At 44.3% G+C, this 21,628-nt stretch overlaps 1 protein-coding gene across 18 annotated transcripts in view; it reads right to left on the bottom strand.

Annotated features, from left to right (window-relative positions):
- RERE (arginine-glutamic acid dipeptide repeats) overlaps positions 1–21,628 on the bottom strand; it is a 798,532-nt gene that overhangs the window by 308,039 nt on the left and 468,865 nt on the right. For 13 of the 18 annotated variants that reach the window (XM_069241145.1, XM_069241144.1, XM_069241142.1 and 10 more), the window contains 4 exons: positions 18,795–18,846; positions 15,874–15,998; positions 14,208–14,307; positions 2,002–2,100 (listed from right to left, as the gene is read on the bottom strand). In XM_069241145.1, the coding sequence (XP_069097246.1) occupies positions 2,002–2,100; positions 14,208–14,307; positions 15,874–15,998; positions 18,795–18,846 (376 nt within the window). The remainder of the gene's footprint in view (positions 1–2,001; positions 2,101–14,207; positions 14,308–15,873; positions 15,999–18,794; positions 18,847–21,628) is intronic. The other 5 variants (XM_069241143.1, XM_069241141.1, XM_069241137.1 and 2 more) reach the window with 1 other exon arrangement.

The raw sequence follows: 21,628 nt of genomic DNA on the forward strand, positions 1-21,628 counted from the left end.
TCAGGAGGTTAGTCCTGACTGGCACCGTAGTCAAGTCTAGGTCCAAGACCTCAGCTGCCCTACGTACCACCATAGCTTATGAAGCTCCCTCCTCCGTAGCCACAATAGGAGGTGAGAACAAGTCAGTATCTGGAGAAGTATCCAGTTCACTGGCTTCCCCTAGTTCATTGTACCAGTCCATATGCTCCAAACCATATTCTGAAGGGTCATGGGAACCCTCCCAGTCCTCTCCTGTGCCTGGCTGATCAAAATAAGCTTCAGGCACTGATCTGGCCCCAGTCGGTGCCGTCAGTCGGAATCAGCATTGTTCAGGCTCCCAATCATCTGGGATGAGGATGGGGCTTGACCGCCGATGGGTGCAGGCTGAGCGGGGAGTGTCGCCATCGGGAACGATGCCGGAGCAGGCCGACTAAGCACTCTGCATCGTTCTGGAAGCCGCCGACATGGAATCCGATGAGGCCCCTACCGACCCGGCGGGGCCCGATGGCACACCGGCGGGGGAAGCCCGCTCAAATACGAGGCGCATGGTGTTGAGCAGGGGTAGCTCTCACTTCTTGGGGGGGACGACGAAGTCAGCCCTGGCATCGGTTCTGCAGAACTGAGCCTGAAACATTGAAGTTCCTGGGCTGCCTCGTTGGCCGACTGGCATGACAAATTCAAAGTCCGCTTGGACTACTAGTTTTTGTGCCCGATGGACCGCGAGTGCAACTAAGGGGACTTAGGACTGGAGCAGTCCTGCAACCTCCTCCTCAATCAGGACTGTTATCTCCTAGGAGTTGCTACAACCGAAGTCGACAGCCAGGTTGCCATGCGCTTCAGAGGCCGCTCACTCAAAGCTTTCAGGGCCATGGCCCAGCAGTCGGAACACAACTTCGAGTCATGGTCTCGGTCAAGGCACGAGAGATACCTGATGGGGGTCCGTCATTGAAATGTGGTGATGACATGCACCACACAGCCTGAACCCGCCTTCCTCGATGGCATCCTTACACAGACTCAAAAAAGCGTTGACAAAAAGGTCAGAAAAAGGCCTGACAAAAAAAGGCAGAATGTAGCTCGAATCAAGATCTGCGCTTAACCGGCGCATAGGGAAAAGAACTGACGTACACGCAGCAGGGTGATGCCTTTATAGGCGACCGTGACATCACAGACAGCCCAAACGACTACGCCACATGGATCTGAATGATGCCACCTGACGGCGCGCGCAGACTACTGCTCAGCAAAAAATTCCGGATTCCAAGTTGAGGCTAGGAAATTTTAAGGTGAGGAATCTGCAGCTAGCAGTTGATCAGATACCTATTTACATACAATACATCTCACTAAGGGATAAAGTGGTTTGTGTCTGCCAAAAGAGGAACCACATAGAGGTAGTTAGCTATTCACTTTTCCTAAGTACTGAGGATAGTCCAATGACAGCAAATATTAAACTAAGCAGGTGATCCCTTCCTCTGACAAAAGGATGTATTTGAAAACTACCAATCTACAGAAGATCCAGGTTATGACGATCCCTTCATGCCTCATGATGGTGAAGAAGTGTAGTACTAAAAGGCAGTAAAAGACATGTACCCATTTCTGGAAACTAGAAAGGTACTGAGGGGACACACAAGACCTTGTGCGCTTGGTGGTACAGAAACTAGAGGCACTGGGAAGATGTTGACTCGGTTCTGAAGCTGGATGGTAGAGCATGGATAGCTAAAGACTGACATGGCTTCATTGATGAACAGGAGGTAATGGTGAAGCAAGGCTTGCTTCATGCCAGTGCTTCAAAGCCAGGCGGCACACTGTTATGGTGCCTACTACACTTGCTGCAGCCAAGTAATGAACTGACAAAGTCACAATGGCGATATGCACAGAAGTAAATAGAAATTAATCGGTAAGACAGTGGCAGCATTCCTGGATTTCAGTACATGGTACTATGTCTTTTCAATTATATCATCATTTTTGCAAAATTCCCTAAAATTTTCCCAACCTCACTATACTGTGCCTAAAACGTTATCTTCTTACCACTTCATCTTCTGTCCAGCATTTCTCTATTAGCTTGGGCACAGGTTTCTTCACAAGGCGTTGCAAAGCTTTCCCTGCGTCATAGTTACATTCATGAAGCTAGAAAAAAAAAAAAAAAAGATTTAGGTGCATTTTCATTGTTTTTATTTTTTTTTATTTTGTTAAGTGAGTGGGTTATACACTAATCACTAACAAGCATCAAACAGTTCGCATCGGCAAAATGCCTCATCTTTCTGAAGGACAAAGGCAATAAATATGCCCCCCTTTGGTATGAAGTACTATTTCCCCTCTCACAGAGGATAAACACTTCAACCTTCTCTACCTGAAGGTTGAAGTATTGCCACATAGTGCTCAAAAGTACAAAGAGATTGCCATGCATTCAGCAAGGAGCATGAAAGAGCTGCTGACAAAATTTGGAAGGGGGAGTCGGTGAAAAAAGTCAAACACTAGGAGTCATTTTATGGGTATTTTAATGAAGAGAGAGAAAAGGCCTCTCTGAAGGTGGCTCAAATGAACAGTGTGCCGAAAGACTAATACACTGGGCGTTTGGATAGGCTAAACAAAGTATGTGAATAGGAATGCATGTAGCAAATGTTTATGAAAGCACATTTGGTTGAAGTCTATTATAGCTTTGAATGCTAAAATTACAAGTTTGTTAAAAGCACAAAGCTTCATCGACAGTCAAACAGCTTTGTGGGTGAAGTGTAATGCCTGGAGAATCTGAAAATGGATCATGTGATGAATGCAAGGTCCTTGTTCCATGGGTTGAGCGCAAATACTGTGACATACCTACCAACAAAAGTCAATTATGAGCTCTGCCGTCAGGAAATTATTACATTAGTGAAATTACTGGATGTTCAGTACTTGATAACTTATCACAATAACATAAATGTGAATGATTTTAGCCTTATGGTCAGAGCTTTATCCCCTACAGCCCAGTGATCCCTTGCGACTTGAGATTAGACGGACTTGTTACATAGTTAAAAAAAAAAAAAAAAGAAGCTTGGAGACCGTTTGTAACTCCATCACCTTTAGTGTTTTATTGCCTCCTAAGAAACCACATATGATAGCACCCCCATATGAATGGTGGCAACTTAGTGTTTCAAACGCTACCTATCCTGATGACACTGGCTTATTATTGACTGAAGGGTTGAAACAGAGTAATCTATACTCTCAGATTGTAATTTCAGTATTTAACAAGCGGTCCGGCATGTTAACTTTGGGCTTTCTTCATTATTCACAATTCACACTGTTTGCTCACCACCCATTGTTACACTGACTCCTGTGCAGGTCTTACTTTCTTCTGGGTGCTACCAGCAATATTTGTTATTTATCTTATACCTTGAAGGATCCCGTAAGCCTCTACATTAAATCAAGCTCACATTGGACATACATAGGTGCCCCTCAAATAATCTTTTAGTACAATCCTTGACAGTTATTGAAATGGACATAAAGCACACAACTTATACTTGCCTTGAAAGAATATAAAAGCTGTTGCTCAAGCACACATAACTATTACGTTCATGGAGGTCAAGACTACGCCAGGGTATGGCTGGAGGGAGCTACTTGGCGTAACACACCCAGATTGCATATATTTTGGCAAAGTTTAACACAAGGTGAACAAGCTGTTCAGTTACGGGTTGCCAAGCGACAAATGGGAAATTTAGACAATGTAAAAGTGCAGATAGGAAAATTTGAAAATCACCGGAACACAAGTGGCATGAAAGCCCAAATGTGGAGATACGGCCAAGAGATCTAGCGTGCACAAGACAACTCTCTTCATGGGCCCTAATGAAAGGTATTTCCACAGCTAATGCTTGGAATAAGTCACCAGTACAAGGAAGTGATTGCTATCAGAAATGCAGTTTTTCAAGTTAACAACTGAAGTGAGCATGTGTGGACCGGATCAATAGAAATAAACTTATATCTTGCTTGGACAATTATGAGATCCCAAGGGCCACATAGGGTGCCCTCTGGCGCAACTTGTCTTAATCCTTTTATGTAGGCTTTAATGACAGGGATTTCCAAACAGAAATTTGATCTCTGTTTTGTAAGTAACCCACTTCTGCTGACAAAAGTGCTCAAATAAAACTGCATGCTATGCTTCCTTCTTTTACGGAATACAGATATCACACTATGCTTAAAACAGCTGCTGCGAGTGGATGCAGAAGCATCCACTGTTAACACAGTGTTTCTACATTGCCGCGTAGCACACTTGTAGTAAATGGAGGTGTGCTTCCTTAAGTGTCATATACTCCTAATTTGAAGACTTCAAGGCTAGACTGAAGTTGTACATTTGGTTATGTTGCATTGCCAACATGGTTGGGCAAACTCATGCGCAAATAACTAACAAGTTTATCAAGAAAGCATTCTCTAAGGGTTGGGAGTGAGGAAACCTGGACACGACGCATGGGAACTTTGTTTTTGACTGTAGCAAACCGATGTATATGTGGTATGTCTCACCTTTGGAAGTACAATCAGAGATTCAAGGTGTTTAGTAACCATGAGTATGTGTCTTGATTGGGCCTGTGCAGCAGGTCTTCAAATTTGTTGTCCTTGAAAGGTGTTCAGGAGGTTGTTGCAGAGTTTGGAAGTACAGTGCTACATCTTTTGTGCAGTTAGAGAAAGAAGTTGACGTTTCTAAATGTAATACACAGTAGCTGTTTAATCTGTGCTGCTTAGTACGACTGTCCCACAAGTGAGTTTGGAAAGCTTTTTCTGCTATTAACATGGCTTTTTATTATAGGACATTTTAGTTCTACCTTGGTTTTTTATCGCAAAACTGTGAAAATGTACTCCTCACCTCGAGAAAAATCATTGACATGAGGGCTCCAAGTGGCAGGGAATATACAGTATTACTCTACGACAAGATTGAATGTATTGCGCCATGGTAGACTGTGCCTGAAATGAACAGGCAGCACTAAATCTTCTAACTCTCCAGGTGCCTCCGCCTATAGGGCTCTAAAGCACACCTGAAATACACACATTAGCATCACAATTCACCTAGTCCGTGATTGTGATGACTAAAAGATTAAAATCAGCATTTGAAATATCTGTATTCTCTCCAGTGCTGGAAAAGCTTGGCTAAATGGCTATTCTACACTGCTTCCAGATAATTCTGGGGTTGCAGACGTATGTTTTTCGCACTGATGGACATCCTAACTGATGAAGTTGGGAATCTGTTCTGAGGGTGATACAAGCATTGCTCAGCTATTTTCTCATTTATCAGTCAATCGTCAGGTAAGTGTATACATCAATTCAAGGACAGTAGTGATTAGACAGCCACAGCAAGACATTTAATGAACAGTCTTCTTGTAGGGTTAATGTCAAAGTAACACTAAACAAATAAACCTTTGCACCTAAAGTAGACTTGGATGTCCAGTGTCTGCCTGAAGCTCAAGCCAACCAACATAGAATTCCTGTTTTTGCTAAGAACAACCACCAGAACAAATTACGTACTTCGGTAATGCCTTCTGTGGAAGATACTCTAACCACAGATTCCTCACCTTTTGAATTTCCCCTGGCGCTACACAGAATCCAGAAACTGTTGGAGCAGTTCCTTTCTGATCTGTTTGCACTGTCAGACATGGAGCCCTTGAAATCTGAGTATGGCAGTTTGCAGACCTTCAGATTTAGGACCTTATTAATGAACAGTACAAGACCGTTCTGCAGAATGGAGAGGAGGGTGAGTCACTGAGGAATCTGAAATTAAAGCCTCTACCAGAAAAGGCATTACAGAAGATAAGTAACTTATTCTTCAGATAAAGACTTCTGAGAGAGACTAACTGCAGATTCCCCACATTGTGAGTAGATACTAGATTATTACCTCCCCTGGTGGTGGATATATGTAACGGCTCAAGCTAGGAAATCTTGCAGGACATACTGGGTGAGGTGCCCATCCCGCTGAGCCTGGCTGCTAAGACAGCAGTGCTTTTTGACTGTGTGGCGGGACTGGTACACCAGCACAGTGGTAACATCCTTTGCTCTGGTGGGATGAGTTTGCAAGCCTTCTGGGGGGTACCTTTTCAGTAGACCCCAGCAGATAATAAATACAAAAAAATCCGTTGGGAGATGGTTCTCTCTTGCGACAGAAAAAACAACAAAAAGTTGATCATCCTGTCGGTGGTCTCTGGTTCTATCTGCATAGAAGCTAAAAGCCCTTTGAGGGTTGAGACAGTCATGCCAGTTATTCTGCATAGAGTAATAAGCTGGAGTGTAAAAAGTCAGCAAAGTGATGGGTTGCTCTATGTGGAAGGGCATCACCACTTTCAGCAGGAATTGCACTTTTGTCTTAAGCTGCAATTTGTCCAGGGTGTGGGATGTGTATGGTTGTTGTATGGACAAGGCCGGGAGTTCATTAACTTGCAGAGGGGATGTTACAGTGATGAGAAACTCTGTTCTGCTGGTCAGTAAACACAGAGAACAGCTGTGTATTGGTTCAACTGGTGTGCACAACAGATGGGTAAGAACCAAATTAAGGTTCAACTGTGGTATGATGAAAGGTATTGATGGTAACATATGGATCAGCCCCTTAAACAAAACAAAATAAACACAATAGGTGACTTCAAGAGGGATAGCTGATATGGCAACAGAAAGAAGGCCAAAACAACCTTAAATGTAGTCACTGCCAGGCCTAGCTGGGCCAGGAAAGGCAAAACAGTAAAATGTCACAACTTCATATTTAAGGGTTGGATGTTGCGATATTAACACTAGACAACAAACAACTCCCACTGTCCAGGATACACAGTGGATGGATTCCTGGCTGGTGTCATCTTGAGAATCACTTCAGGAGGGAAATCTAAAGCTACAACTGTCATTCAATCTTCATGCATGGAGGTGTAGGTTGTGCAGGCTCAGGTGTAGGACCGGTCCCTGCTGCTGCAACAGGAGGCTCTCCCCAAGATGCAGCTGGATTGCAGGAAATCTGCTTATGACCAGACTTACCAGGTACCACACTCTTGGGCCATTAGGATGACTTGAATCCGGTTTTGCTTGATCTTTTACACCACTCTGGCAGAAGAGAGGCATTCAGGAGTCTAGACTCCTAATTCAGGAGACAATAAGTTCTCTGCAGTGGCGAACAGATGGAGCCAGGGTTATCCCTACTGACGGAAGATGCTCTGCACAAACTACCAGGGTGGACACTGGGGCAGTGGAAATCATGGCTGAACATGTGAAACTAGCCCAGAGAGCAGTGGTTTTGCGCACCTTCAATCTCTTCAAGGCAGAGTCTGCCTTCGCTCCAAGCAGCCAAGAGCAGTTGAAGGACACATTAAGTAGACATTGCTGGACATCTTAGGAAAAGCCTGGGAAGAGAATCTTTTGTGGTAGTGTGGTTGAGCACTTAGGCTTATCAGAGGGTAGTGCAAAGTCCTGTGTACACATACAGTCAAGAAATGAGGCACGCGCGCACACACACACACTGACTGACTGACTCCAGGCCAATGTATTTATACTGGAAAAATATACTTTGTAATTTTATTTAAAGAATCAAAAGGATCTTGTTGCAGGAAAGTACATTTGCTAGTAAGTATCAAGCATATGTATCAAAGACACTGTTTATATTTGGCAAATAAAATGGTTTACAAGCAAGTAATACTTTTCACTTTCAAACGTGCAATTTTCAGAATGGTCCTGGGAGGAAAACTGCTGGCGCAGTTTTTAGGTAAGTACGTGACTTACAGTTCCAGCCTCTGGGGGTTAGGATGTCTGCTGGTCGGGGTTCAGGATGACCCAAAACTTACACCACTACGGGGCCGGCTGGGTGCAGAGGTCAAACCTGAAGTTAGATTTAGAATGGGATCCTATAGAGACTGGGGGCACTCGAAAACAGATCTGCTGATAGGTGAGTGGTCAGATCCCCCAAGGCCAGGGGGGTGCGGGTGAAAGGGTACCTTTAGGCATCAGGAATCTTTCTCCGGTTCTCTTGCAGTCAAGGTGGCGGGGGGCCTCCAGATTTAGGCTGCAGGTGTTGTGTTGACCAGGATGGGTTAGCTCAGGGTGGACACAAGGTCAGAATCGCCTGAGGACCTGCTCTGGCCCGTTGGGCCACCTGGACTCAGGCCGTGGGTACAGAGTGGGCAGGACTCGCAGATCTGGGCGGTTCTGAAGTTCTTTTTGGAGTTTTCTTGTGGAAAGGGCCACTGTCCTCGGAAGTTCTTTGTCCTCTGGTGGGCAGGCAGTCATCTGGGGGTTTGGAAAGGTTGCTGTTCGTGTAGGATGCGTCGCCTTTTTGTATCTGGGCTTCAGAAGCTGCAGAGATGCCAGTAGGACTGGGACGAAGTCAGTTGGTGTCTTGAGTCATCTCTGCTGGGGTCAGTTTAGCATTCCTCCTTGTTACTTTCTTCTTTTCCTCTTGAGGTCGCCAGGAATATGGTGAGCTAGGTTCAAGGGTGCCCCAAAATACAACATTTAGGGGCGTTACAGGTATCTCTGAGAGTGGCTACACCATTCCTGTGCCCACTCCCTTCGGGGAGGGGGCACATTCATAATACAATTGGTCCCTGTCCTCCAAACCAAGATGGAGGATTCTGCAGGGAGGGAGTTACTTTAGCTCTGGACACCTTAGGGGTGGTCCTAGCTGGAGTGGTCACTCCATGTTTTTCCTAATTTTCCCACCGGACGTGTCGCAAAGTGGGGCTTCATCTGGGGAGCGGGCATCTTTACTAGCTACAGTGCCCTGGGGCTCCGAAACAGGAAGCCTGAGCCTTTGAGGATCACCACCAAGTGTTACAGTACCTGCAGGGGAGGTGTGAAGCACCTCCACCCAGAGCAGGCTTTGTTTCTGACTTGAGAGGGCACAAAGGCCCTCACCCTATGGAATCAGAAACTCATCTTTTAATGGCAGGCTGGCACAGACTGGTCAGCCTTACCCGAAAGGGTTGGTTAAAATACATGGGGCATCTCTAAGATGCCCTCTCTGTACATTGTACAACAAATCCAACACACTGGGGGGGGGGTCTTGGGAGCATGTGCTGCCCAGCACCAATGCTGGCACCCTTGCACGATGGTGTCCGTGTTGCAGGCATGATATTCTTTACAATCTTCAGAGGTTTTTACCTCTTCCTAAGTGTGCTGCAGAATTTCATCCATGTAGCACCTTCCTGGTGCAGAGAACGCAAGGCAGCGACTAGCGCTGCCTCGCATTATTCCAGATTTACCAAACCATGCAGGACCACGCAAGGTGGCCTTGCATGGCTTGGTAAAACTGTCTTAAGAATTGTGCTGCCCTTGCGTCAACTTGTGTGATAAATCTGGGCCATTGTCTTTACTGGATTTTTTCTCAATATATTTTCACCATATGTTTTATTTTTAATACACATAGGTTAATGTTAGGCTGTTCCTCCTGTTCTAAGGCTATCCTGACCCCATGCTGAAATGTAGTTAACTGATTTATTGCTTGCTAGGCTAAGGTTTCATCTGGTAGCAACACATTAAAGAGATACTCATCTAAGTATGCTCATCTTTTGCTACTGAATGTGAGAGAAGGTCTTTACATGTTTGGGTCTGGTCCTCCTCTTCCTCTGTGTTAGTGAATTGCACAAATGATCAATCTAGTATGGGTCTTCTCATCTAAGGGGACGCCGGACTGGATAGGAGATGAGTTAAGTCAGGTTAGGAAGTTTTGTGAATGTACTAACTGGGTTACGCAATCTCTTCAAAAGTAATTGTTTGCTTGGTACCAAACTTCCCAGAAGCTGGTAGACTGACAGTTTAGTTGACTGTGCCTGTGAGTCTAAACACATCATTCTCAGGTCTTGACAGAAAGTGTCCAGTTCTGGGGTAGATATAAAGACGTTTTTGTATGTTCCTCACTATTTGCGGAACTATCATGTAATTATATTGAGAAAACATGATATTTACACTGAGAGTCTTTCCAGAATCCTGGATGTTTATTTCTTCCAAAGCGGCACCCGAAGAAGGCTTGCCATCAGAAATGGGCGAATCCTCCTTTGGCATATAAGATACTTTTTGAGGCTGAAACTACTACTTATTTAAGACAACCTTTTGGGCACCCTCAGTCAAAACTGTGTCTGAGACTTATTTGAATATTGGTTAAGGATCAGAAAGATTTTTATGTGCAAAAGACACTTGCTTTTTTTTTTATCCTGAGGTGGACTGTAAGTACTTCTGGGGTTATGTTTTGGTGCTTTAAGACTTTTTTGAAGGGTCCTGTCATTGTCAGAAAGCTGTGCCTTTTCCTTCGGGTGTGTTACCTCGGAAGGACTATAGGAATATTCTTCAGCATCAATTTCCTCAAACACAAGACACCAAAGCACCACATCAAGCCCATCTATGTTCACAACTGTTACGAATAGTCTGTCCACAACTGAAATGTTGACGAGATAAACTGCGTTCTCATCTCTACCCTTCTCTACAGAGAACACCTTTTTCTGATGCAGAGTGTACTGCGCCAACTTTTTAGGACATAGAGACTAGAGCAGAACATGCGTATTTCCATTCTCCAGCCCAAAGAGGCCATTGCCACTCAAACTGGAAGCAGAGCATTAGGTCTTCAGTAGTCTGTTATAGATGCACCAATTTGATGCTTTTTTCATCATAGCTGAGCCCTACATGCCGGCATGGCTTTGAATTTTCTCTGGCACTGTCTCCTCTCTGTTGATGCCCATGAAATCTGTGTTTTTGGTAGCAAGGCAATTTCAAAGACTGAGCACCACACTAAGTCTGAACCTGATGGTTGGAAAAAAATGCAATGGTGAGTGTGTGCTGAAGCACTGTAGATTTTGGCTACATGATCATAATCCATTTTCAAACCCAAAACTGACATTCTGAAAGATACAATGTTTAATCTTTCTTCCCAGCACTAGAAGGCAGATAGTGCACCGCATGCGGTCTGCAACAGTCGGAAATTAACATAATTGCCAAACTGAGCAAGAGAGGACTGGGATGCAATATCTTCACTTCTTGCATCAGAGAATATTTTGGCAAGGAGGTGACTTCTACTGACAGATATATGGACTATGACAGTGGTTCCTGACGTTTTGACGCCTGTGGACCCCGACTTTATCATTACTGGAAACCGGGAACCTCCACTGAATCATTATTGGTATCTGGGCACCCCCCACTAAATCATTACTGGAAGCCTGGGACCCCGGCCTAAACATTGTTGATGATTTGAAATGCAAAACAATACACAAAAAATTCAGAAAACGATTCAAGGAAATACACAATGATACTATTTTATTTCATTTGCAAACAAATGTAAATAAAAAGGAAAAAATAATTTTAATAGAAAGGTTGGAGCTTTTCTAAATTCAATTGAAGCCACACATTGTCCATACTATATATATTCTGTTTGATGCACATGCACTGCTCCCACAAATCAATCGGAGGATACTAATTTATTGTTTAGCCTCTAATTTCAAGTTCCTTGAAAGTTACAGTACTTTTTAAAATGTTCAATTGTATATTTAGAGGCCTTATATATGTACACTTAATCTGTTAATATTATTTCATTTTCTAAGCAGTTGCAGATGCCCCTTTGGAGGCTTTGAGGACCCTAACGGGTCCCCGGATCACAGGTTGGGAACCACTGGACTACGAGAATCCTAGCTGCCAGGCTTAGGTGGGTGCCACAAGAATCAGTCACTGGCACATTTCCCTACCTATGTACAAAAAGTTTGGGCAATGAGGAAAAAGTGTGAGAATATATGTCTGTCACATCTATAGATAAAGCATTCCACTACAAATTGTTTTGTGGCTAACTAAAGACAAAGGTTGGTAATTTTTGTTCCTTCTTGTCAAAAACTTGATCAATGTTTGGAGCATGCTCATTCTCTGAAATAAGTATGTACATTGATAAACCTTCTCTCCCATCCTTTTATTTCTCAGTGATCCCTGCTGTGTCTGTCTGCTGCTCATTCTTGATACCGCAAACACGTTTCTATAGGAAATGGATGGTTCTTTGCTGGGCCCAATGCTATATCACCTAAACCATTCTTCATAACTGGTGTGTGCCTGTCCTGGATTCTTTAATTTACGTAAGACATTCTTGTCATATTGTGTGTCCAAATCAGAACAGCCTGCTCTGTAAAATGTGTTAGGAAAGCAGCTAATTCCTCTCATTTCAGTTCAAGTACACAGTACACATTAAGAGGTGTGCCTCATTCATGCTCCTGTAGAAAATGATTACTCACATACCAAATCTTGCCTTTCAGGACAGAACACCTATTTCACATATGCAATTTGTTCCAAAGCTTGTGTGTTATTAGTGCATCCTACCCAGTCACCTGCTACCACTACAATGAATGCAACACCAGGAGATGTGCACTGAGTCTGGCACTAAGAATCAAAGCAATGCACAAGGCCATCATATGCTCGAGAGTCAAGTGACCTTTCTCATTCTAAGACAATGTGACATCTGGTAAAAGTGAATCATTTTCTGAAATAACTGTACCAGTCCCTGGGTGGACTACACTTTTGATGCCTGTTTAATTCAGACTGAATTCTCAGAAATGCTTCATCTGTTGTGAGCAGAGCAAATATCCAAGCACAGGTACGCTGAAAGAAGTTAAACCACAAAAGGTTATGTTCTACAAGCTCAACCAACTGGATAAGTGGGTTGAAAGCTGTTACCATCTAGAGAGCTTGAGCACAATTGGTGGCTCGCATAGGTTGGTCTCTGGTTCTCAGATGTGGCAGCAGCCCAACTGGATCGCATCATACAGAATAATGTTTCTGTATGTAAGAGTCATCTTGAAGTGCACTTCAAGATCTTATGATAAACTAAGGAATCAAACAATTGCAATCAAAATTACAGGCCCGTTATCTAGCACTGGGTCAAACAGCTCTTTCGCTGCACCTAAGCCAAGTACAGATCCGGTACCAACACTTAGTTACTCAATAACAAAGCTTTGTATCATATCTAAATATAATATACATTATGAACATGAAAGTTACATTTCTCTTCTTGAGCACATCCCATTTCACAAACATTACAAATCACTTCAGAAATACATATAATGTTAGTAGAACTCCTGCTCGTTCACTCACTATATAGGTCAATCCTAAGTGCCAGGAGACAGGGATATAAGCAAGCTCCTCATAGGCATACATAACAGATCTACACGAGTTTAGACAGTCATATTCTGGTTCCTTGTTGTATGAGCCTTCCACTAAGAACAAGATTTAAACTTCTTGGCACTCCCTTACTGCAACCTACTTGTTAACCTATTAGTGGCCTTCGAAATACTTGGTTCTCTTCACACTGCAGGTTCATTTTTTCCATCAGTGTCGGTGACCATGGACAAAGTTCCAAATGCAGTCATAACTCAATTCACATGTGGGGTTGGCTGCAGGCTGAGCCTTCCTGCATTCCCCGAGTTTGTTGGGTGCATATGACTGGTTTAAATGTCCTTCATTGTTGTATTCTGTGGCAGCATTTTGTAGTTTTAATGTTTCCTCAATTCAAGTGTTGCTGACTACATGGTTGAATTTCCAACCTATTATCAAATTGAAGACGCATTTTGCAGCCTTCAGCTTTCCCTTTGAGTAACTATAAAGTTTCTTCAGACTAAGTCGGTTAGTTCAAGGTGTTTCCATCTCTGCTTTTAACGATTGGCTGAACTAGAACGTACATCAGTATCTGATCAGTGTTCAGGCCTTGCAGCAATGGCAGCTGCAAGTTAATGACTTTTGTTAATGTACCTTCACTGCAGCAATTGTTGCTTCACCTTTCTCAAAACAAGGCCATAACATCAAAACCTGGAGCAGGCAAATTTAGCTTTTTGGCCTTCTAGGGTGTTGAGAATCTGACCACAATTCAATTGTGTAAAGGTACCACCACAACTTAGTGCTTATAAATTAAAACATCTGATACATAACAGTACAACAAAAACGTGTTACTTTAAAACAGGCTCCTTTACATTTTCAATTCCTTAGTTAAACCTCCAGCACACAGAGCATTAAAAGTACTTAAAACTGGGTTCATACGGAGCATTCGGACTTTCAACAATTTCCAACCAAATAAGAGAACACTACAATAGTGACTTGTCATCTGTTTTTAAGCTTGGAAGAAGAAAATGTGGGTCAAGTCAATTAACTCAGTTCAATTAACACAAAACCAGATACCTGTTAGACTTATAGAGAACATCTGAGGTTTTTATTTGTCTGTCCTCTGCTGTTTATCAGATACACATGGCATGATCTATTAAAATAACACAAAGTGAACTGGAACTAAAACTTACTGTATTAAGAGCATTTAGGGTGGTGTCATCCCGTGACGCTGCCACACAGCCATCCTCCGTTGAGCCTCCATCACACATTCCAGCAAAAGCTGCCATACTCCTGCAGGGCCATAAGAAAGAGACTTCAGCAGTAGAGAAACTGCAAAGTTCCTTTTACACTTTTAGGGTGAACATTACTAAATTTTAACGTTCAATCAACGTCATTTCCTGTGCAGCTTTTTGCTCCTAATCCTGGGTTTCTTGTAAAATATGCTGTCTCAGGATGCTTATATGGAAAGTAACTTTCTAAGGGTCATACTTTCGCAAATGTGTTCATAAACGGTCATATGCAAAAAAAAAAAAAATAGTAAGTGAAGTGGCAATAATTTAAGTAGAGTATTTTGCACTAGATTTCCTACTCATTTTGTATAGCGCAATAACCTTCTGTCGAAGAGAGAAAAAAGCTTCCTCTTAGGCACAGGGATCTTATCAGTGTATTACATCATGTATTAGGAGAGAAATGTGAATACTGAGACAAGGTAGATTACGCACCCCACGCACGAGGATACTTTAGTTCATTTACAGAGATCGTTATTATAGTAGTTCTACACAATATCCATAAATGAAACAAATGTATTTGAAACATCATTTTCTTTTGTAACTTAACAAGCTACTGCCCTTTTCTGTGGTTTATACTTCTGTATTGTTGTGTAGCCATTTTAGTGCTCCATGCATGTTATTTTAGCACACTAGGCCTGCTGCTGTGCACTTTAACCTAGATATATTTTATTCAGCTTTATTATTTTAGCAATAGCCACATCTGCGGTCTTGTTTCATTTCTCTCTATCTAGCTGCTCTTTGCCTAGGCCAGCACTGCGTTCTTAAACAAGACATTTATTTCACTCTGTGCTTTTCTCAAGGCTGAAGTAAGTTAGGTTGCCGGTAAACGTTTGTCTCTAGTGCTTGTAGAAACATACACATCCTTACGTAGGGGCATTTTCACAGACCATCAGTTGTTTATTATAAAAACACTTCTCTGTCTTATACACGTTAGAGGGAGATTCAAGCCAGATGACCACGACTTTATGCAGATTGCTGAACGCTTTACTACAGCTGCTTGTGCAGACTTCAGGCCTCTTGCTCAGGTATGGGGGATTATGTCTTCCCAGGGGAACCTGAAGGGCAGAACTAGAGCTTAACACGCTGTGTTCTAATAAAGCCTAGGTAGGAATTAGTTTAATGATTCTAGTGACAATATGGTAGCGTTTTTTTTATGCTTTACTCTCCTAGTCACTATTTTAATCCTGTCATGCTTCAGCGTCCTGGTTATTGCATTACATGCTCTATTATCTAAGATGCAGTTCCCTCATTAAAACCTTATTGAAACATATAATGCCTCTGCTTGTCCTTGTATCAGTGAGACTATTGTAACCCTGAGAAATGGATGCGCTCTGAGTGACCACGATTTCCCTGAGGAGTCAATTGTGACGTGCTCAGCTGCCCAATCATCCCTGCTCTTAAGCAGAGATGAGGCACTGCTAGTTAGCCGGAGCACAACCCGGATTAGGCCGACAGGTGTCTCCTGTAGTGAATTAGACTCAGTCCCCTCCACAACGCAAGTGATTCTGCCACTCAAATCCATTAGCCTCATTAGAATAATGAGAGCCTATGCGACAGTATAACTCACCTGGCTGCTCGCAGGTACATAAGGAGGTCACAGTCGTTGACCCCTGGCATCCACACCAGCTCCTCATGCTGTGTGATAGTTTCAGGATCCGGAGAGGGGAAAGACTGCAACTCTGGAAGCTTGGCCTGGAAGTAAACATCAACAAATAAAGCAAGCAACTTGTGCCATAGCATTAATTCTGAACATGGCATACCACACACACTCAACTTACAGTCGATACTGGTGACAACCAGCAAATATGAAAGGCGAAAGGCTATCCCTTATATAAACATTCTAAAGCCTGATTTAGCAAGCACTATGCACATCATCATGAGATGTCCAAAATGTATTTGATGTTTTAAACAGGGTAAGAGAAGTCTCACTATTTGTCTCCCACGTGTACTGCCATCCAACCTACCCAGGCTCCACACCTCTCTAGTTTACCACACAAATCATCTAATGTACCTCGTATATTTTGCAACTGTAGGCTAAAAACTTCCCAGAGACATTAGAATATGTAACACAAAGTAACATTTAAAATAGTGAGAGAATTGCAGGATTCAAAGATATGCATGTGATGCAACGCTGATGGGAAGAAGGAAGCTCCAAGGAGGTTGGCGGACTGGCTTGGCTGCTACCGGGAGAATGGTGAAGATTGGGGATGTTCACAGGCAGATGCAGAAGAATGGTCCCTTGAGGTCCTCCATGTAGCTTCTACATACAGCACAGGCCACATGACCATTTGGTGAGGCCCTGAAACACAGCGTGGAATATCAAAAAGGTAAACCTTTGGTTTCCTAGCATGTATGGCTGCTCACCTGGCTGGAATCAAGGCTACAAACTCAAGCTACTACACCATCGAATGGGACAGTGAGCAGACTAAAGTGGGGCAAAAACTTCAGATGCTCTTCCTTGCCTGCTTATATTGAGTTATCCACCTACACTGACCTGGATAACTCTGAGAAACAACTGAGGGAACATTCCGAACCTAGAAAAGTGAACCGGTAATATGGCTGCCTCGTGACCTTGTTTCTCTGTGAAATATCCAGAATGAGGACTTGCCGTTAAAGGAATCCATGTGCTTTCTCACCCCCCAAAGCCTGTAATCCCAAACTTGAGGTCAGGTCGGTTCCCCTAGGACTTGCTACTATAGCTACAGGGAACAGAGATACTGACATGCAAAGAAATATGACAGGGCCACCTGTTACATCTCAGTTTGGTGTATTAACTATATGACAAGTATGAAACGGGTTAACGTTATGGCATGTTCTCAGAAATATCTTGCATTGAAGGGTAGGCAGACATCTGACAGTACGGCAAAGGACCAGTCTCCTTGAACACTATCTCACAGAACATTGTAAGATGGAAGGAAGAATTGCAGCTGCAATTACTATCCCACTGTTTACTTGCCACCACATGTGAGTTAGCACTTATTAATCAAGCTTAAATTCGAAGATTAGCACTTACTCAAGTCAATAACACAGCACTAGTGCAATCTGCATGGCAATCAATAGACTCATGTAAGCTACGGGCATATGTCTCCACAATTCAGGTCCACTCTGAGCTCTCTTTTGCACCATCACTTCACCATCTCCCTCCATCTTCTTCCCACAACTGACGAACCACTCCCTCTCAATACCACAGTCTTGTTCCAGAGTGAACCAACGCTTTTCACCTCATATAACTAGAAACAGCTACATTGCCCCACACACTACCCCTTCAACAGCATTTGAACAAATCCCTAAGTCCTACGCACAAGGCAAACTCCACACTGTCCTAGCTCTCCACCGCCAATGAAGGAGTCCTCTCAAACACTATTCCAGATTTCTACCTCATTTTACAAGCTTTTTCAACTGTCCTCCCAATCTACCAAAACCCTCCTTCACACACTTGCTCCAGTTTAAACACAGGTAAGTGAGTAATATAAAGCACTCTTTTGCAGTAGCTTCTGAGACAGCACTCATTAAGGCTACTGAGGAGATCATACCTACCCTAGATGGAGGAGAGGTGGCTGCTCTTATTCTGCTCAATCTATCGGCAGCCTTCAATACAGTCAACCACAGGCTGCTGCTGGAATGTCTTGCTGATACTGGGATGACCCGAGTAACGCAGGACTTGTTGAAGTCCTTCCTCTCGGCCGAGAGCAGGATGTTTGCCTTGGCAAATTTGTCTCATCAGCTTTCTCTCTTCCTTATGGGATCCCTCAGGACTCCTCGGTCAGTCTAATCCTTTTTAACATGTACGTCACCTCCTTTGCTAGCTTAATTAGATCTTACAGCTTTTGCCTTATTACCTTTGCAGACGATACACAAATAGACGTCTCCTTTGCTGCAATGATAAAGAAGTTGGGGCTAGATTCTTCAACTGCATGTGTGCAGTCAGAACTTCAATGAACAATAATTGCCTGAAACTAAATTCAAGTGAGATAAGTATTATTGTTCAGATCACAGACATCTTTCTGGACTGATTACTGATGTCTGCAAGATTTGGGCTCACTCCCACCCCATTTAGAGGGATAGGGGGATTGGTAGATGGGAGACTAAAGGGGAGGCTAGATGGTGTGGGGGCTTTCAGAGGTTATGACAAGCCAAGAGGTAACACTGTACTGAAGGAAAGCAGGCTGTCCAACTGCAGGGATTAAATACACTCCAGAGGTCCCTAGCCAGCAGAAGGGAAGCCACGCTTCATTACTGCAGATCAAGCAGGAACAGACCAACACAGTAGGGGCTTTACGTTACATCGAGAGAACTCTTGTTCTGTGCCTTAATGAGTCCACATCGCAGGAACTTTTATACCACAGTACAATAGACTGAAGTGATCAAATGAACCATATAAAGCCATACCAGTCAGAACACTAGTCTTTTTACACACAAATCCACTTTTAAGACAAACAGGGTATAAAATGAAAGAGTAATACATGCAGTGGTCGCAGTGAAGTACACTACCTGGTGGCTGGGTCCAACACGGATTTCACCCTGTGTGCTATTCAGACGCCTAAAACGAAAAAAGTTTACATCAGTCAGGTACGAAAAAGGGGAAGGCTAGGAGGAGAGCATATTTTTCCCCTATAAGAATGCACCATTATGTAGAGTAAGAGGCTGAGAAAGGGAGAGCAAATGGAGTGGTTGAGATTGCATGCAGAAAGCAACCATAAAGTTATATACTTAGATGGCATACAAAATTTCCTTCAAAACCATCTTTATGCATTACGCCTTCCTAACACTTACGTTACACTTAGTTTCTTACAGACTCTGTTATACTTACCTTTCAGCAAGGAATTAATTGGGCAAATGACCCAATTTGCTTTTAGCAATGCAACACTGATAAGACTTTTACAGACATTTTCTAATGTATATCTAAGCACATGGGCACATGCAGCAAGTTGAGAAACAAACAGGTTAATTCTCAACAAACTAATGAAACGAAATGTCACCAACTGGCTCTCACTTTCGTGGCACTAACAAAAAGTGAGGTAAGTTAATAATTTGCTGGATTTTTAACAGTGTTCTCTTTATAGAGGGGATACATTATTGCCCCCTGCCAGGAGTCTGGAATTTGTTGATTTACTACACAGAGGTAGTGTAAGGAAATGCCTCCTTGGCATGGTTACCCCCTGACTTTTTGCCTTTGCTGATGCTATGTTTTGAATTGAAAGTGTGCTGGGGCCTGCTAACCAGGCCCCAGCACCAGTGTTCTTTCCCTAACCTGTACTTTTGTATCCACAATTGGCACACCCTGGCAACCAGGTAAGTCCCTTGTAACTGGTACCTCTGGTACCAAGGGCCCTGATGCCAGGGAAGGTCTCTAAGGGCTGCAGCATGTCTTATGCCACCCTGGAGACCCCTCACTCAGCACAGACACACTGCTTACCAGCTTGTGTGTGCTAGTGAGAACAAAATGAGTAAGTCGACATGGCACTCCCCTCAGGGTGCCATGCCAGCCTCTCTCTGCCTATGCAGTATAGGTAAGACACCCCTCTAGCAGGCCTTACAGCCCTAAGGCAGGGTGCACTATACCATAGGTGAGGGCACCAGTGCATGAGCACTGTGCCCCTACAGTGTCTAAGCAAAACCTTAGACATTGTAAGTGCAGGGTAGCCATAAGAGTATATGGTCTGGGAGTCTGTCAAACACGAACTCCACAGCACCATAATGGCTACACTGAAAACTGGGAAGTTTGGTATCAAACTTCTCAGCACAATAAATGCACACTGATGCCAGTGTACATTTTATTGTGAAACACACCCCAGAGGGCACCTTAGAGGTGCCCCCTGAAACTGTATCCAACTATCTGTGTAGGCTGACTGGTTCCAGCAGCCTGCCACACTAGAGACATGTTGCTGGCCCCATGGAGAGAGTGCCTTTGTCACTCTGAGGCCAGTAACAAAGCCTGCACTGGGTGGAGATGCTAACACCTCCCCCAGGCAGGAGCTGTAACACCTGGCGGTGAGCCTCAAAGGCTCACCCCTTTGTTCCAGCACCGCAGGACACTCCAGCTAGTGGAGTTGCCCGCCCCCTCCGGCCACGGCCCCCACTTTTGGCGGCAAGGCCGGAGAAAATAATGAGAACAACAAGGAGGAGTCACTGGCCAGTCAGGACAGCCCCTAAGGTGTCCTGAGCTGAAGTGACTCTAACTTTTAGAAATCCTCCATCTTGCAGATGGAGGATTCCCCCAATAGGATTAGGGGTGTGCCCCCCTCCCCTTGGGAGGAGGCATAAAGAGGGTGTACTCACCCTCAGGGCTAGTAGCCATTGGCTACTAACCCCCCAGACCTAAACACACCCTTTAATTTAGTATTTAAGGGCTTCCCTGAACCTAGGAAAACAGATTCCTGAAACTACAAGAAGAAGAGGACTGCTGAGCTGAAAAACCCCTGCAGAGGAAGAACAGAAGACACCAACTGCTTTGGCCCCAGACTTACCGGCCTGTCTCCTGCCTTCCAAAAGAAACCTGCTCCAGCGACGCTTTCCAAGGGACCAGCGACCTCTGAATCCTCTGAGGACTGCCCTGCTTCGAGAAAGACAAGAAACTCCCGAGGACAGCGGCCCTGCTCCAAAAGAACTGCAACTTTGTTTCAAGGAGCAGATTTAAAGACCCCTGCAACTCCCCGCAAGAAGCGTGAGACTTGCAACACTGCACCCGGCGACCCCGACTCGACTGGTGGAGAACCAACACCTCAGGGAGGACCCTCCGGCGACTCCAAGACTGTGAGTAACCAAAGTTGTCCCCCTTGAGCCCCCACAGTGACGCCTGCAGAGGGAATCCCGAGGCTCCCCCTGACCGCGACTGCCTGAACTCCATTTCCTGACGGCTGGAAAAGGCCCTGCACCCGCAGCCCCCAGCACCTAAAGGAACGGAACTCCTGTGCAGGAGTGACCCCCAGGAGGCCCTCTCCCTTGCCCAGGTGGTGGCTACCCCGAGGAGCCCCCCCCTTGCCTGCCTGCAACGCTGAAGAGATCCCTTGATCTCTCATTGAAAACAATTGTAAACCCGACGCGTGTTTGCACACTGCACCCGGCCGCCCCAGTGCTGCTGAGGGTGTACTTTTTGTGCTGACTTGTGTCCCCCCCGGTGCCCTACAAAACCCCCCTGGTCTGCCCTCCAAAGACGCGGGTACTTACCTGCTGGCAGACTGGAACCGGGGCACCCCCTTCTCTCCATTGAAGCCTATGTGTTTTGGGCACCTCTTTGACCTCTGCACCTGACTGGCCCTGAGCTGCTGGTGTGGTGACTTTGGGGTGGCTCTGAACCCCCAACGGTGGGCTACCTTGGACCA

Source organism: Pleurodeles waltl, chromosome 6 (genome assembly GCF_031143425.1).
Source record: "Pleurodeles waltl isolate 20211129_DDA chromosome 6, aPleWal1.hap1.20221129, whole genome shotgun sequence".
Classification (NCBI taxonomy): Eukaryota; Metazoa; Chordata; class Amphibia; order Caudata; family Salamandridae; genus Pleurodeles; species Pleurodeles waltl.